Source organism: Aotus nancymaae, unplaced genomic scaffold, assembly GCF_030222135.1.
Source record: "Aotus nancymaae isolate 86718 unplaced genomic scaffold, 86718_ANA_hifiasm-v0.15.2.pri h1tg000040l, whole genome shotgun sequence".
Classification (NCBI taxonomy): domain Eukaryota; kingdom Metazoa; phylum Chordata; class Mammalia; order Primates; family Aotidae; genus Aotus; species Aotus nancymaae.
The window spans coordinates 79,126,881-79,142,581 of record NW_026988454.1 but is presented as its reverse complement, the minus strand read 5'-3'; the positions used below and the strand labels follow the sequence as shown (position 1 = coordinate 79,142,581).

General features: G+C 39.2%; 1 protein-coding gene across 2 annotated transcripts in view; it reads left to right on the top strand.

Annotated features, from left to right (window-relative positions):
* CFAP206 (cilia and flagella associated protein 206) overlaps window positions 1-15,701 on the top strand; it is an 82,168-nt gene that overhangs the window by 12,057 nt on the left and 54,410 nt on the right. Inside the window, exons 2-6 of one of the 2 annotated variants that reach the window (XM_064360415.1) lie at window positions 1,674-1,818; window positions 7,477-7,677; window positions 9,072-9,184; window positions 10,442-10,525; window positions 14,540-14,630. In XM_064360415.1, the coding sequence (XP_064216485.1) occupies window positions 7,572-7,677; window positions 9,072-9,184; window positions 10,442-10,525; window positions 14,540-14,630 (394 nt within the window). In that variant the 5' untranslated portion in view covers window positions 1,674-1,818; window positions 7,477-7,571. Of the gene's footprint in view, window positions 1-1,570; window positions 1,819-7,476; window positions 7,678-9,071; window positions 9,185-10,441; window positions 10,526-14,539; window positions 14,631-15,701 lie in introns of those variants that run through there. The other variant, XM_064360416.1, reaches the window with a different exon arrangement.

Here is a 15,701-nt window from a genome sequence, read left to right as displayed (position 1 = left end):
CTTGGGGCAGGTCAGGGATCCTAAGGCAGGAGAGCCAAAGCTGGACTCAGAGGAAGCTCTTCTTCTGAAACCTGTAATTTAAATGTCTTTTCCTTCCCCTTCAACATTGTAATTTCATTCTGAAATTATTCTAACCCTTTAGTAAAGACGTTAATTTAAAGACATTTAAATTCAGATGGCTTCTGAAGACATGAAGGAATTAATCAGATGAAGAGGAAAGGGGACATTCAGAGATAGAGGGAGTAACCGCTATGCAAAGGTCTGGAACCCAGAGAAAACTAGAAGTTAATTTGACATGGCCAGAGAATGGCAACAGTGCGGTCTGTCCAGAGAGGAGAGGCAGCCATGAGAGCTGAGATTGACATAAAGCGTTTCGTATACCATGCCAAGAAGTCTGGAGTTACTGAAAGACCACTCAGAAGCCTTTACAAGGTGTTAGGCAGGGAATGACACAATCAGATTTCTATTTTTGAAAGATCAGTATAGGGAAATAATTTGGGGAGTACGATACTGGAGGCAGGGAGCTCAATTAGTTGTTGCAGTAATCTAAGCAAGAAAAGACAGTTGCTTTAATTAATGCAGGAGAAGCGGGAATGGAGAAAGTAACTTGGTTGAAGAGAAGTTAATAAAGACTTGGTCATTAGTTAACGATTGGGTAGATGGGTGTGAGGGTGGGTGAGCAAAAGACAGGGAGAAATTCACCTTTAAGAAAAGCTACACAGTGACATTTCCCACATATACTAAATAGATAAGTAGCACACATCAGAGTTGATCATGCTGGGCTGCCAATGCATTGCTGGTACGCTGTCCTTCACTCTCTAGAGTTGAGAATCACTGCCACAGATGCTACAGTAGCAAAGATTTTGATGCTTTCAAGCCTGTTTTCCTAATTAGGACCATGTGATATGTGTATGAAGTTGTACCTGGTTTATAATTCGAAGAAAAAAGAACCATTATTGCCCTCACTTTTTATAGAAGCTTGATGATTATAATAGAATTCACTGATTTTTTTTCATTTTTGTGCTGATAGTTTTAATTTCTTTTGTAATATGCAAAGGAGCCCTATGTTTGTTTATCTTCCTTAAATGCCTCAATTATGCCCCTGATTTAGTTTGTGAAAATCTGATGCGAAGATCCCTTGTTTCTCTACTGACTCATGCGCTGGAGAAAGAGATGGAAAATGAAGAATTAATGCTTTCATTCATCATTCATCTTACCTTTAAAGATTCGTGGCCAGGTGCTACTGCTCATGCCTATAATCCCCAGCATTTTGGGAGGCCAAGGTGGGAGGATCATTTGAACCCAGGAGTCGGAGATCAGCCTGAGCCACGTAGCAAGACTTTGTCTCTACAAAAAAGCTTAAAAATTCACCAGGTGTGGTGGCACATACATACAGTCCCAGATACCCAGGAGGGTGAGGCAAGGGGGATCCCTTGAGCCCAGGAGTTCAAGGCTGCAGTGAGGTATGATCACACCACTGCACTCCAGCCTGGGCAACAGAGCAAAAGATTCTGTCTCTTTAAAAAGTGAAAAAAAAAAATTCTTGATAATTACAAAGAAAAGTAGATTTTTAAGAGTCAGAGAAGACCCTTGAACTCAGGAAGCTATACTATGTATCAGGAAACTAAACTATCTGCTTTTTTTTCTGCCTTTTTATATCTGTGCCATGTAAGTAACCTCTGAAAAGGAATCTCCATGAAGAAGATGGTGAAGGAATAATCTTGTGATCCTCCTGACTAAAAGGATGTGGGAAAGTACATGGAAATAGCTCCTGCTTATCCTAAGAGAAACAGAAAGAAGAGTGACTTACATTGTCTTGTAAGTTCCTTAATTTCTTTCTCATCATTGACCTGAACACTCAACTTCCCTCTCCATTATCAAGCCTTTTTGTGGAGAAGGAAAGATAAATTGGAAAAGGAGATTGTCAGCCAATTCCAGGACTCTGACTTTCAGTTTCAAAATCAATGCACTACATATAATATATAAGTAGTGTTTGTGTGTGTGTGTGTGTGTGTGTGTGTGTATTTAAAGAAGAGCTGTTGTGAAGCATATGGATTATAATGGAGAAGGACAATGAAAACAAAGTGAATAGCACAATATATTGTTTTAACTTTTGAGGATTTTTTTAGAACTACATCTCTATTTTAATGCTTAACATGCACAAAGCACAACTAAAAGTAGAGACGTTCTATATTATTGTGCCTTTACTTTTTATTATAAAACATATACAGAAAAGTCAATGTAACATATATATACAGACGAAAACATATTATAAAGTGAACACCTGTATAACTACCATCTAGGTACAAGTTAAAAGCTAGAATTTTTTTTCCTACCCTGTCATACAGTGCTGAAAAAATTAGAAATTTTAAACTAAGAGTCCACTGCCACTTGTATGAACTTCAGGGAATCTGTAAATTCTCTAAAATTATATATAAAATTAGAGGCTTTATGCATTTTTGGGGAAAAAGAGTCTAGAACTTTTCTCAGAAGCTTAAAAGAGTACCCCTCATTTTGAATACTTATTAGAGCAATAAGACTTAAGATGGCTCCATAACTTAGTAGCTTTACAGTCTTAGGCTTGTCACTTCCTCTCTGAATATTGACTTCTATATGTGTAAAATGAAGCAATAATATTCACTCTCTTACGAGGCTGTTTTAAGGAACAGATGAGTTATCTATCTGTGAAATACCTTTATAAGCTCCAAACTACTCTTTCAAATGTTAATTATATATCTTTGTTAGCAATTGAAAAAATTAGCTTAGGTCTTCACAACATCTAAAGAACTGCTGGCTGGGCCAGTGGCTCACGCCTGTAATCCCAGAACTTTGGGAGCCCGAGGCAGGCAGATCACTTGAGGTATTGAACTCAAGACCAGCCTGGCCAACGTGGAGAAACCCTGTCTCTACTAAAAATACAAGAATTAGCCGGGCTTGGAGGCAGGTGCCTGTAGTCCCTGCTACTCAGAAGGCAGTAGATTCTCCGAGAATCACTTGAACCTGGGAGGCAGAGGCTGCAGTGAACTGAGATCTTGTCAATGCACTCTAGCCTGGGTGACAAACTGATACTCGGTCTCAAAAAAAAAAAAAAAAAAAAACCTGCTGAATTGCTTTTGTTGCTCTATATTGGTTTAAATGCATGGTCTAGCATGATAATGGTAGTCTGGCAATACACATGTTCCTGGCCAAGCCAACCATTTATTCTTCAAGATCCGGCTTGCTCCTGAGCTGCTGAATAATTTCCAAAGAAAATCACTTAACATGCCAAAATACTTTCACTTTAAATTCATGATCCTGACACTCAGATGCACATTTATTACTTCTCAGTAATTACTGAAAGTTGCTGAAATTTTCTAGTAAGCCCACTCTTCCACCCTCCTAGATGATTATTTCCTATTAGCCTCTCTCCAAGGTTACCCAAGGTTTTACTTCTGCCCATGAATGGAATAACAAGGACTGGACTTAACTTCCTGCCACAAACAACTAGAAAACTGGGCAAAATATATAAAAGAACTGTTAGCTATAACTGCCCCCAAATTTCTGCCTGGAGGCAGAATCCAGATCCTGAGCATAGAAAGGGAAACCCAGTGTCTAGGGATCTTACTGAGGAGACAGAGATCAGAGTTCACAGATGTGGAAATTGAAGGGCAGAGTTTTGGAAAGGATGAAGCTATACAAATAAATAAATAAATAAAATTTTAAAACTCATAAATCCAAGATTTTGCTAAATACTTGGCTGTTCATATATGGATTGATAGTCCAGACAGTCAAGCATAGAATGACCAGGAAGTTTAAGCTAAATAATTCCTACAGCTCACAGAGGATGAGAAGACATTTGAGCACTGACCAGCCAGAGTGAAGAGTCCTCAGTGAAAACCAAGGAATTCAGTGAAGACCTCTGAGCAGTTATTAATTAGTAGTAGGGCCAAATTATTCCTGGAATGAAGACTACTCTAGACCTACCCTAATAAAGCTTAAAAACAGTCCTCAAATGAATCAAATTCGTTCACAAATAACTGGCTGAAAAAAAAAGCGCAACCCTTCCTAAAGGGAGACAACAAACTTCAGATATTCAACAAGGATGAAATTCACAATGTCCAGTATTCAATAAAATATTATTGAACATGCTAAGAAGCTCAACTCATTTGAGCTTAAAACTTCTTAAAGCCTTAGGAAAATGAAAAATATATAACTCTCTCTTTAAAAGCTGAACAGTTTGTGACACATTAAAGCCACTTAATCATAAGGAATTCTACAATATTCTTAAAGGCAATCCTTTAGCTTTTAGATAAAAAGCAGCTGATAAAATGGGGTTCACTTCCTCTAGCATGACTTCCATCACAATTCTATTTTATGTTAAGATTGTTATATGTAGATTTGTAATCTGGTGTTCTGAAACAACATAAAGCTTGGCTTCTCTTTTAACAAAACTGAGAAGAGTTCTCATGCCTTCTTTTTTCAAGGTAAATATATCCAATTCTATCTTATTCTGACAAAATTTTTCTTATCATTTTCTGGATGCACTCTGGTTCCTCCATGATTTTTAACTAAATGCCATTGCTGCCATGTTAAAACTAGGAACAATTAGTTCTACAAAGACTAAATCCAATAAACCATGGGAGTATAAAATATATTGTCATAGTTGATGTTATCGATAATAACCATGATAAAGGTCATAAAATAGTATCTAAACTGCATTAATCCTTTTATGCATGTCAGATGCTGTGCTAAGTGCTTCCTGAGGACTATCTCATTTTACTCTCACAGCTCTGTGAGATACCATTTCTCTGTTTTATAAATGAGAAATTTAGATCACTGAAAGGTCTATAAATGATCTCTTTCCACAATTACACTGAATAATAAGCCACTCCAAAACTGAGTGGTTTAAAACAATACTCATTCATTATCACACATCTACAGGTTGACTGGAGTTTGGCTGATCTAGGCTGGGCCCCAGTTGGGCATCTCTGCATCTTACTGAAAGATCGGTTCAGGCAATTCTGTGCCATGTGCATGTCATTCTCCTGGGACCAAAGAGCTTGCTAGGGTATGTAGTTCTCATGGCAATGACACAGGCATAAGAGAGAAAGCAAAAACATGGGGTCTCTTAAGGCCTCGGGTCTGATTTGGGACACTGTTACTTCACCACAACCCATTGGCCAAGGAAGTCACATAGCTAAACTCAAAGTCAAGGATTGGGGAAGTTTACCCCACCAAAGTCCATGGCAAAGACCTGGATGCAGAGAGGCATGAAGGATTAGGGAGAGTAATTCAATGTAGCACAAAACACTAAATAATTCTTCCAAAGTCATACCCATTGTAGCAGTCAGGGATTCAGTTTGGCTGAATGTAGCAGAAAACCCAAATAACAGTGGCTTAATAAAATAGGGGTTTATAACAAAGTGAAAAATAAAATAAAATAAAATAAGGGTTTATCTTCTCTTATGGGAAGTCTGGAGATAGCCAGTCAAGAAGCTGCTAGGGCTGTTCCATGACATTACAGGAACTCAAGTTCCTTTTTCATTTTTGTTTCACTATCCTTAAGATATGACCCTCATGTTTATGTTCACAACAAGGTTGCTGGAGCTTCAGCTAGCATATTCTCATTTCAAGTAGAAGGAAAAGGAAAGGCAATAGACATACAATGGAAGTGCTTTCCCTGACACCTCATCCAGTGATTGTACTTACATCTCATTGGCCAGACCATGTCACAGGCCACTCTCACTGAGAAAGAGGTTGAGAGATTTTTTTAAAGAGAACAGTCATTCCCAACATAGGGTTAAATTAGTAATAAAAAGAGAAGAGGCTGGATGCAGTGGCTCACGCCTGCAATCCCAGCACTTTGGGAGGCTGAGGCAGGTGGATGGCCTGAGGTCAGCAGTTCGAGACCAGCCTGGCCAACACAGTGAAATCCCGTCTCTACTAAAAATACAAAAAATCAGCTAGGCATGGTGGCACATGCCTGTAATCCCAGCTACTCAGGAGGCTGAGGCGGGAGAACTGCTTGAACCTGGGAGGCGGAGGTTACAGTGAGCCAAGATAGTGCCATTGCACTCCAGCCTGGGCAACAGGAGCAAAACTCTGTCTCAAAAAAAAAAAAAAAAAAAAGAAGAAGAAGAAATTTACATTAAGAAAGAATTAACAGTATCAAACAAACATACCTAGGAAGTATTTGTTCCAGGATTTGCCCATTAGTTTAAAACTATATTTAATATGATGGTATTATTCTTACCATCTTAAAAAATATTTAATATTCTAATTTATAATATATGCTCATGGAAGACATTTTGATAGCTATAAAGTATAAAGAAGACAAAGCAGCCATAAGCCATTACCAAGATATAACCACTGTTAAAATTTTGCTATCTCACCTTCCTTTGGTTGCTTTACCTTGTACACTTACAGTATATTTATATATCTAGACTGGGCTCATTCTCTACAAATAGCCAGTCCCATCTCCCCAGTATTTTAAAATTTTGTTTTATAGATCATAAGACAATATATACTCACTATGGAAAAATCTAGAAAAAACAGAAAAATATAAATAAAAATAATTTGCCTATAATTCCATCCTTAAATCCAATTGCTTGCTGTGATTTTGATAAATTGACTTATATACTTTTTGTGCATTATATGAATGTCAATATAGTTAAAGTCATGTTATAAATTTTGCATTTGGCTTTTGAAAAATATAAGACAAACAAGAGATTTTTGTTAACATAATTTTAAATATCTCCTTATATTTTATCAACAGTCCTTAAATATCGTGTTTAGATTTCCAAGGTTGTGCTATTATAAATCTTGTTACTCTGAACATCTATTTTTACACAAGCTTCATCCACATTCCAGGAACATTTTCTAGAAGGGGGAAATACAATTGTATTATATTATGATGCGTATTCTTGAGTTTTTGTGTTAATTCATTTCCTAGTTATCTGGAAATGTTCTTAAGCAAAGCATATTCTGCATATTTGTTCGCAGTTTGAGAAAAAATACTGTTTAAAAGTAAAACCTTGTTGTTTGATGCTCTGCTTCTAATGCGTATTTAATCCTGTCTGAAGGTGGGCCTAAAGACATTATCGTTAAGGGACAAAACCTCATTATTTTAACTCGGAAACCAATATGTCTTTATCATGTGCTTCTTGAATGAGCAGTTTTCTCTTCCGGCATCTTGGAGCATTCCGTTACAGACTTCCTTTGAACCACAGGACATGGAACTAAAACCTCGATACTTTTTACTTTTGTTTTTTAAAACTAGATACTTTTACAAGAACTTTATTAGTCCAGGATACAGCCCTTCCGTTTTCCCAGCATCTCCAACTGGCTCCTCCCTCTTTCCCCCGCCCCACTCCCCGCTTTCAAAACCGCCCCATCGTTCCCACGCTAACAAGTTAATATCTTTACAAGAACTTCTGTTTCACAAGCTTAACCACTGAGGTTAAGATTTCTGTTTCTGAAATTCCTTTGTTTTTAAAGTTTTTCCAGCTCATCTTTTAGGGGAAAGACCCTCAAAGTGGTACCCCGCCCGCCCACATGGCCCCGCCCCCTCTGGTCCGGAGCGTTCCATCTCCATGGTTACGCGACGTTTGCGGCGAGCGCCCGACTTCCCCAACAGCCGCGGTAGAACCCCAGGAGAGAAGCGTATGGACACGGCTCTTGCGGTCGATTCCGGTCCAGGTCAGCCTAAGCGGGGCTCCGCGCCCGTGACCCCGAGGCGTACCCCGCCAGGCGGCGAGCGTGGGGCGGCGGGCGGAGCCCGGGCGTATGGAGGACCCGTTTTCCCTCGTCGAGACTGAGAGCTCAGTCTCGACCCTTCAGGCTGCGCAGCCGCTGGCCATAGGCAGCGGTCCATTCCTGCAGGAGGCGCCCAGGGCCGTAGGCTGGCCCTCTAGCCACTGCGCGGGTACCTGAGGCCTCCGGCCTCTGTTCCGCTTCACTGGCTGCCCCAGAAGTCGGACCTCCAGAGATGTAGTAATTGAAGGGTGGGCGTCGGGAAAGTGCTGAGCCGCGTCCCTAGCGACGGGGCAGCGGCGCGCACGCGCAAACAGAGCCGGAGCTGGAAGGCCTCTCCCACAGACACGCACTCGCACATGCGCGGCCTGCGATCCTGGCTACTGGTTCTAAGCTGATTTAAGCGCTTCCCTTATGCCAGGCAGTGTTGTAACCACTAAATACATAGGACTAATTTAGTTCTCACAACTCTGGAAAGAAGTGAAGCAAGTGCCCAAGGTCTCACAGCTAGACAATGGTCGGGTCACGATGGAATCCAGGCAATCTGGTTTTACTGGACAAAATGCCTAATGCTTCCGAACCCATCCATCGGAAAGCCCATAATGGTGAGGAGGGGGCTTTATCTACGTGGTATTGCCTTTGTTATAGGCTACATGCCAAATTCCGTGCTCAGTTACTAATATTCAGGAAAATCAGAAAACTGGATCAAAACTTAACCACTTTTTCCTTATAGTAAATGGAATTAGTAACCAGGAGTTCATTTTTTTTCCATGAAGCGTAACTTACGTTTTGGTTTTTGCTTTTATGTTTATCAAGAGTCTGAATTCCATTTTAGATGTGCAGAAAAGATTATTTCAATGATCTGAGCAAGAACTGTTTTCCAAGATTCTAGTACAGTTAGGAAGGGTCATTTAGTGAATGTAGTGGAATAAGCATTTACTCTTTGAAGCTGTACTCTGCTGCCTTAGGGTCTGGGTTTCTCATTAATTCTACCTCCCTCCCCCACAAATACTGTTTACTCTTTTTTTAAAAAAAAATTTAAGAATATCATGATAGGAATATGTGTTTAGTGACTATCATTTAAATAATTGAAAATGGTAAGTATCAAACGTTTCGATTATTTGGAATCCCAATCGTTGTTTGTCATCAATAAAGTCCTTCATTTTTAAAAATAAACTAATGAAAAACAGGAGATGCCTAGATGTTAATAAAAATACTAATAAGCTAATAGATGATATTATGACTCTTTACAAATACAATAGTGGAGATATCTAAAGAGGAAAAAAATAACAAATTTGCATAAAACCACGTTTTAAAAAAACAATAATTGTTTTATTTAGCCAGAATGCCTCCAACTCAGGCCGAAAGTGTTATCAGGAGTATTATACGAGAAATAGGACAAGAATGCGCAGTCCATGGAGAGATTGTTTCTGAAACTCTGATTGCTTTTATGGTAAGAAGAAATATTTTTGTGATTAATTCTTTATTAAGAGCTTTTTAAAGTTGTGGTATCCATTTTCCCTTCTAAATTTTGTGACGCTTTCACAGATGTTTTTCAATTGAAACATAATGCGATCATTGGACAAGTTAGTGAAAACGTTTTTTAAATGTTTATAGAGCATGTCAGTTCTAGATTTATAGAGACTGATTTAGAAAACCTTGATGAGTTTTGGAAACATCAATAATGTTTTCCTGTGTGGGAATTCTTTCAACATGTATTTTTGTTTGCCGTTGTTAAAAATTACCCTGCTGTGGTTTCTCTGTTCTTGCTTTTGGTTAACAATACACAATAAAAGTAGAACAAAATGGCCAGGCACGGTAGCTCATGCCTGTAAATCCCACCACTTTGGGAGGCCGAGGCAGGCGGATCACGACCTCAGGAGTTCGAGACCAGCCTGGCCAACATAGTGAAACCCCGTCTCTACTAAAAATGCAAAAAAAATTAGCCTGGTATGGTGGTGGGCACCTGTTATCCCAACTACTTGGGAGGCTGAGACAGGAGAATTGCTTGAACCCAGGAGGTGGAGGTTGCAGTGAGCCAAGATCACGCCATTGCATTCCAGCCCGAGTGACAGTGTGAGATTCCATCTCAAAAAAAAAAAAAAAAAAAAAAAAAAAGACCGAGTGTGGTGGCTCATACTTGTAACCCCAGCACTTTGGGAGGCCGAATCGGGTGGATCATGAGGTCAGGAATTCGGAACCAGCCTGTCTAATATGTTGAAACCCTGTTTCTACTAAAAAAAAAAAAAATACAAAAATTAGCTGGGCATGGTGGCGCACACGTGTAGTCCCAGCTACTTGGGAGGCTGAGGCAAGAGAATCACTTGAACCCCGGAGGCAGAGGTTGCAGTGAGCCAAGATCAATCCACTGCACTCCAGCCTGGGCGATAGAGTGAGACTCTGTCTCAAAAAACAAACAAAAAAAACCTACAAAAACAATAAAATATACCATAGTGTCCCAATTGAAAACCTATCAACTGCTTTCAACTTATTTCCCCATATAACTTTTCTAGCACCGTATTCAAGTTTGATGTTTGTTGCTTCCTTTCTTCAACCTGTAACAAGGATGCTGATGAGTTCAGTAACAAGAAAAATAGTTGAAAACCAAACTCAGTGTGATCAAGAGGTAGTTTAAAAAATGGAAACATATTAAACTAATTTTATAATAATATGAAGTAAAATTGCTTAATGGACTCTTTCCTACTCTCAGGTGAAAGCTGTTGTCCTGGATCCAAGTAATGGCTTTAACATGGATAGAACCCTCATGAAAAGTGATGTGCAGAATCTTGTTAAGGTGATTACCAAATGGTTTTCAAATTTGCAATTACTTATTCTCAGTTGTCATTATTGCCTTCAGCTGCATGAAACAAATGCCCACAAAACAGTAGTACACCTGAGGCATTTTTCTCATAACACAAAGTCTAGAGAGACATAGGGCGCTCTTCCTGGTTCCTGGGGCACACCATTCTTGCAATATGGTCATCTGATGGTCAGAAGATAGCTACCCTACCTCCAGGCAGAAAGAAGCAGGAAAGGCAAAGGGCAAAATATGTGTGCCAATTGGGTCTATCACCTTCTATCCAGAAAATAATATTTTCCCAGAATCCTTCCCCTCTACTTACATTTATTGACCAGAATGATACTGTAAGTGACCCAGGGCTGTCTACTTTTTTTTTCCTTTCTTAGATGAATAAATCCTTTCCCCAATCCAAATTGAGGCTCTGTTAGGAAGGAAGGATGAGCAGGGAAATTGGGCAGGTAGCAGCATCTGCTATAGTATTTTCGTGGCTCCTTGTTATTAATCTCTTACATTGCAAAGATTAAACGGTTTGTCATATACTGTAAAGTTAAATAGAAGTAAATTAATTTGCATTTCTCTAATGCAGAGTGATGTTGAGCATTTTTTTCATATGCTTGTTGGTCATTTGTATGTCTTCTTTTGAAAAATATCTATTCATGTCCTTTGCCCACTTTTTAATGGGGTTAGTTGTTGATGTTGTTGAGTTGTTTGAGTTCCTCGTAGATCCTGGATGTTAGTCCTTTGTCAGATTTATAGTTTGCACATATTTTCTCCCATTCTGCAGGTTGTCTTTTCCCTCTGTTGATAATTCACTTTGATATGTAGAAGCTTTTTAGTTTATTTAAATCCAATTTGTCTATTTCTGTTGCATTTGTTTTTAAGTCATGAATTCTTTGCCTAGGCCAATGTCCAGCCCTAGGTTTTTTTCTGGTATTTTTGTAGTTTCAGGTCTTACATTTAAGTCTTTAATCAATCTTCAGTTGTTAATGTTTGTATATAGTGAGACAATGGGATCCAGTTTCATTCTTCTGTAAATGGTAATGCAATTTTCCCAGCACCATTTATCAAATAGGGTGTTATTTCTCCAGTGTATGTTTCTGTTGACTTTGTCAAAGATCACTTGACTTCAGGTATGTGGCTTTTTTTGTGATTTTTCTGTTCTGACAATGAGATACAATCTTACACCAGTTAGAATGTCTGTTAAAAAGCCAAAACATGGGGCCAGGCATGGTGGCTCATGCCTGTAATCCAAGTGCTTTGAGAGGCCAAGGTCGGTGGATCACGTGAGACTAGCCTGACCAACATGGTGAAACCACGTCTTTACTAAAAATACAAAAAAATTAGCTGGGCATGGTGGCGCGAGCCTGTAATCCTAGCTACTCAGGAGACTGAGGCAGGAGAATCGCTTGAACCCCAGAGGCAGAGGTTGCAGTGAGCTGAGATCCCACCACTGCACTTCAGCCTAGGCGACAGAGTGAGACTCCATCTCAAAAAAATGAAAAAAAATTCTAAGCATAACAGATATTGGTGAGGATGCAGAGAAAAGATAGTATAAAGCTTGTTCTTAGGAATAGGGGAAGTGATTGTGACGGTCAAAAATTTTATTGGAAAGCCATGCAGCAGAATCAAGAAGGGGCAGAAAATAAGTTTTTCTCCTTGTCATGACCCAAGAAGAGTTTTCCATTCCCTCCAACCCCCACCTCAACTAAGTTGGAAAAAATCAAGTCTATATACATTTTTTATCTTTTTTTTTTTTTGAGACGGAGTTTCGCTCTTGTTACCCAGGCTGGAGTGCAATGGCATGATCTTGGCTCACCGCAACCTCCACCTCCTGGGTTCAGGCAATTCTCCTGCCTCAGCCTCCTGAGTAGCTGGGATTACAGGCACGCGCCACCATGCCCAGCTAATTTTTTGTATTTTTAGTAGAGACGGAGTTTCACCATGTTGACCAGGATGGTCTCGATCTCTTGACCTCGTGATCCACCCGCCTCGGCCTCCCAAAGTACTGGGATTACAGGTGTGAGCCACCGCGCCCAGCAAGTCAATATACTTTTAATATGACAGGAATATAAACTAACAGCCTATGTTATAATTCAAGTGAAAATTTTTTTTTTCACAACTAAAAATCATGTGAATGAGCTAATTTTTTTAAGTATGCTTTTTAGAACAGTACTTCTCTACATGGAGGGACCCATGTGCACAGCCTTCTGCAAAGACACAGTGTCCCATCCTCAGTCTTGCATTCTCCCCTCTCTCCTCCCAGGAAAGCAGGGCTGGTGCTCAGAAGGGTTGAGAGTAATGTTGCCAGGTGCCTGCTGGCTGCAGTGTATTCAGCCTACAGGGTGAGAAGTGAAGGAAGTGGGGGAGGGAGGTGACCAGTAGAGATGAGAGAAGGAAAAAAAAACTGAGGTTGATCATTCCATCTAAAGAGGCAAGGCAGAGAAGGGGAATGAGCCATCTATGTGGGGGCTCATGAAAGAAAACAGACCAGGAGAAGAAATATCAAGGGTAGAACCAGAGAAATTTTGTGAAGAGAGGGGGGTAGTTGCAGCAGCTTTTAACTTTTTATTTTTTTTTATTTTATTTTATTTTTTGAGATGAAGTCTCGCTCTGCTCCCCAAGCTGGAGTGCAGTGGTGCGATCTTGGCTCATTCCAACCTCCGCCTCCCAGATTCTCAAGTGATTCTCCTGCCTCAGCCTCCTAAGGAGCTGGGACTACAGGCGCACACCACCACGCCCAGCTAATTTTTGTATTTTTAGTAGAGACAGGGTTTCACCGTGTTGATCAGGATGGTCTCAAACTCCTGACCTCAGGTGATCTGCTCACCTTGGCCCCCCGAAGTGCTGGGATTACAGGTGTTAGCTATTGCGCTGGCTGCGGCAGCTTTTTATAAAATAAAATAAGGAGTGTTGTTGAAGGCACAAATAAATAGTAATGAGGAACTCTAGAAGAGTTCTAGACTGGAATATAAGCTTTGTGGAGCATTTACCCACATTTAGACTGCTCAAACTAACCAAAACATCAGGTTTCTTGCCTTCAACTGGACTACTAGCCACCTGGGAATGGTGATTATTGGTTAACTTAAGGGAAATGACTTATTAACAAATGTTATTGGTAGCAGAAATATGGACTCAACCTAAGTGTCCATCAACAGATTACTGGATAAAGAAAATGTATGTATACATACACACAATGGAATTCTGTTGAGCCATTGAGCCATAAAAAACAATGAAATCATGTTTTGCAGCAACATGGATAGAACTGGAGGCTACTATCTTAAGTGAAATAGCTCAGAAACAGAAAGCGAAATACCACATGTTCTCACCTATAAGTGGAAGCTAAATAATATGTACACAGGGACATAGAGAGTGGAACAATAGACATTGGAGACTTGGGAAGGCGAGAGGGAGTGAGGGATGAGAAATTACTTAATAGATACAATGTACACTATTCAGGTGTTAGCTACATAAAAAGCCCAGGCTTCACCACTACTCGCAATATATCCATGTAACAAAATGATACTTGTACCCCCAAATCTATAAAAATAAAAAAAATTGGCCTGGCGCTGTGGCTTACGCCTGTAATCCTAGCACTTTGGGAGGCAGAGATGGGCAGAACACGAGGTCAGGAGTGAAACCCTGTCTCTACTAAAAAAAAAAAAAAAAAAATTAGCCGGGTGTGGTGGCATGCGTCTGTAGTCCCAGTTACTCGGGAGGCAGAGGCAGGAGAATTGCTTGAACTCGGAGGCAGAGGTTGCAGTGAGCCAAGTGCGCCACTGCATTCCAGCCTGGGCGACAGAGCAAGACTCCATCTCAAAAAAAATTATTGGTTAAATAAACCATAAAGCCTGAAGTCCTCCAGGAGAAAAAAAAAATAATAGAAGGGATTATTGGTGAATAAATATCAGGAACCACTGCTTTTCCTTTTATTTTTGAAAATAACTTTAGGAAATACTTCAATGTTTCAGAAACTATAACTAAAAGCATTAATGGGCTATTCTTTTCTAGCTTTGTATGGCTCGGCTATTGGATACTAAAAATCCATCCCTGGACACTATTAAGATGCAAGTCTACTTTGATATGAATTATACAAATCGAGGTATACTACCTATTTTTATACTTAGAACAATTTCATATTATATTTCAGCTAAGAAGGGTTGACAATGAATTTAATTGTTTAATCAATTTAACAATTTAAATTTTGGCAGTCTTTTGAAATGTTTTTCAACTTTGAAGAATATAACAATGTTAGAAATGCTACGTGAGAAAAACGTCATTGGCCTTTGTGAGTGTTAAAAGTCAGTTCAAATTATTATGCTCATAATTATTGTTTCCAAGTCTATTGTCTTTTTTTTTTTTTTTAATTTATGAATTGTTTGTTTTTGGAATCTTCCACTTAATATATTCGGACCATGATTAATTGCAGGTGATTGACACCTCGGATAAGTACATCATAGATAACAGAGAATACAAAGATGAAGAACAAAGATGACTCAGGGTTGAAAGGCCACTAAAACTCTTTTTGTTTCTTAGTTTGTAGGTATGTGTGTGACCAAATCTGTTACGTTCTTTATTTTGCAACTAATGTGTAAATATTCTAGTGGAACAGTACCTGATAGAAATTGCTAGGATCTATATAATGTGTTCTTTTTTTTTTTATGGGTTTTTTTTTTAAAAAAAAAAAGGAAGAAAGAAAGAAAGAAAAAAAGAATGAAGAAGAGGAAGAAAAAGGAAGAGAAAGAGAGAGAGAGAATGGGAGTATTGCTTTCTTGCCCAGGCTAGAATGCAGTTTAGAAATGGGTATTGAAAACCTCTTTTATACCAGTAATTATACTTAATGATGTAGACAGGAAGGAATAAGGGAAGAAAAGAACAAACAAGCAGCCAAGCAATATTTCATTTAAACCTATGAAATGCTATGCGATTACTGAGGAGTGATTTACTTCCAATTATGTAGTCACTTTTGTAATAGGTGTGAGGTGGTAATGTGCGTTTTGTGTATTTAAAGTGGAGAGTTCTATAAATGTTTATTAAGTTTACTTGTTCCGGGTCTGAGTTCAAGTCCTGGATGTCCTTGTTAATTTTCTGTCTCGTTGATCTATAGAATCGTTAGCTCTTCTTGTTACATTGATCCTTTTGCCATTATGTAATGTCCTTCTTTGCCTCTTTT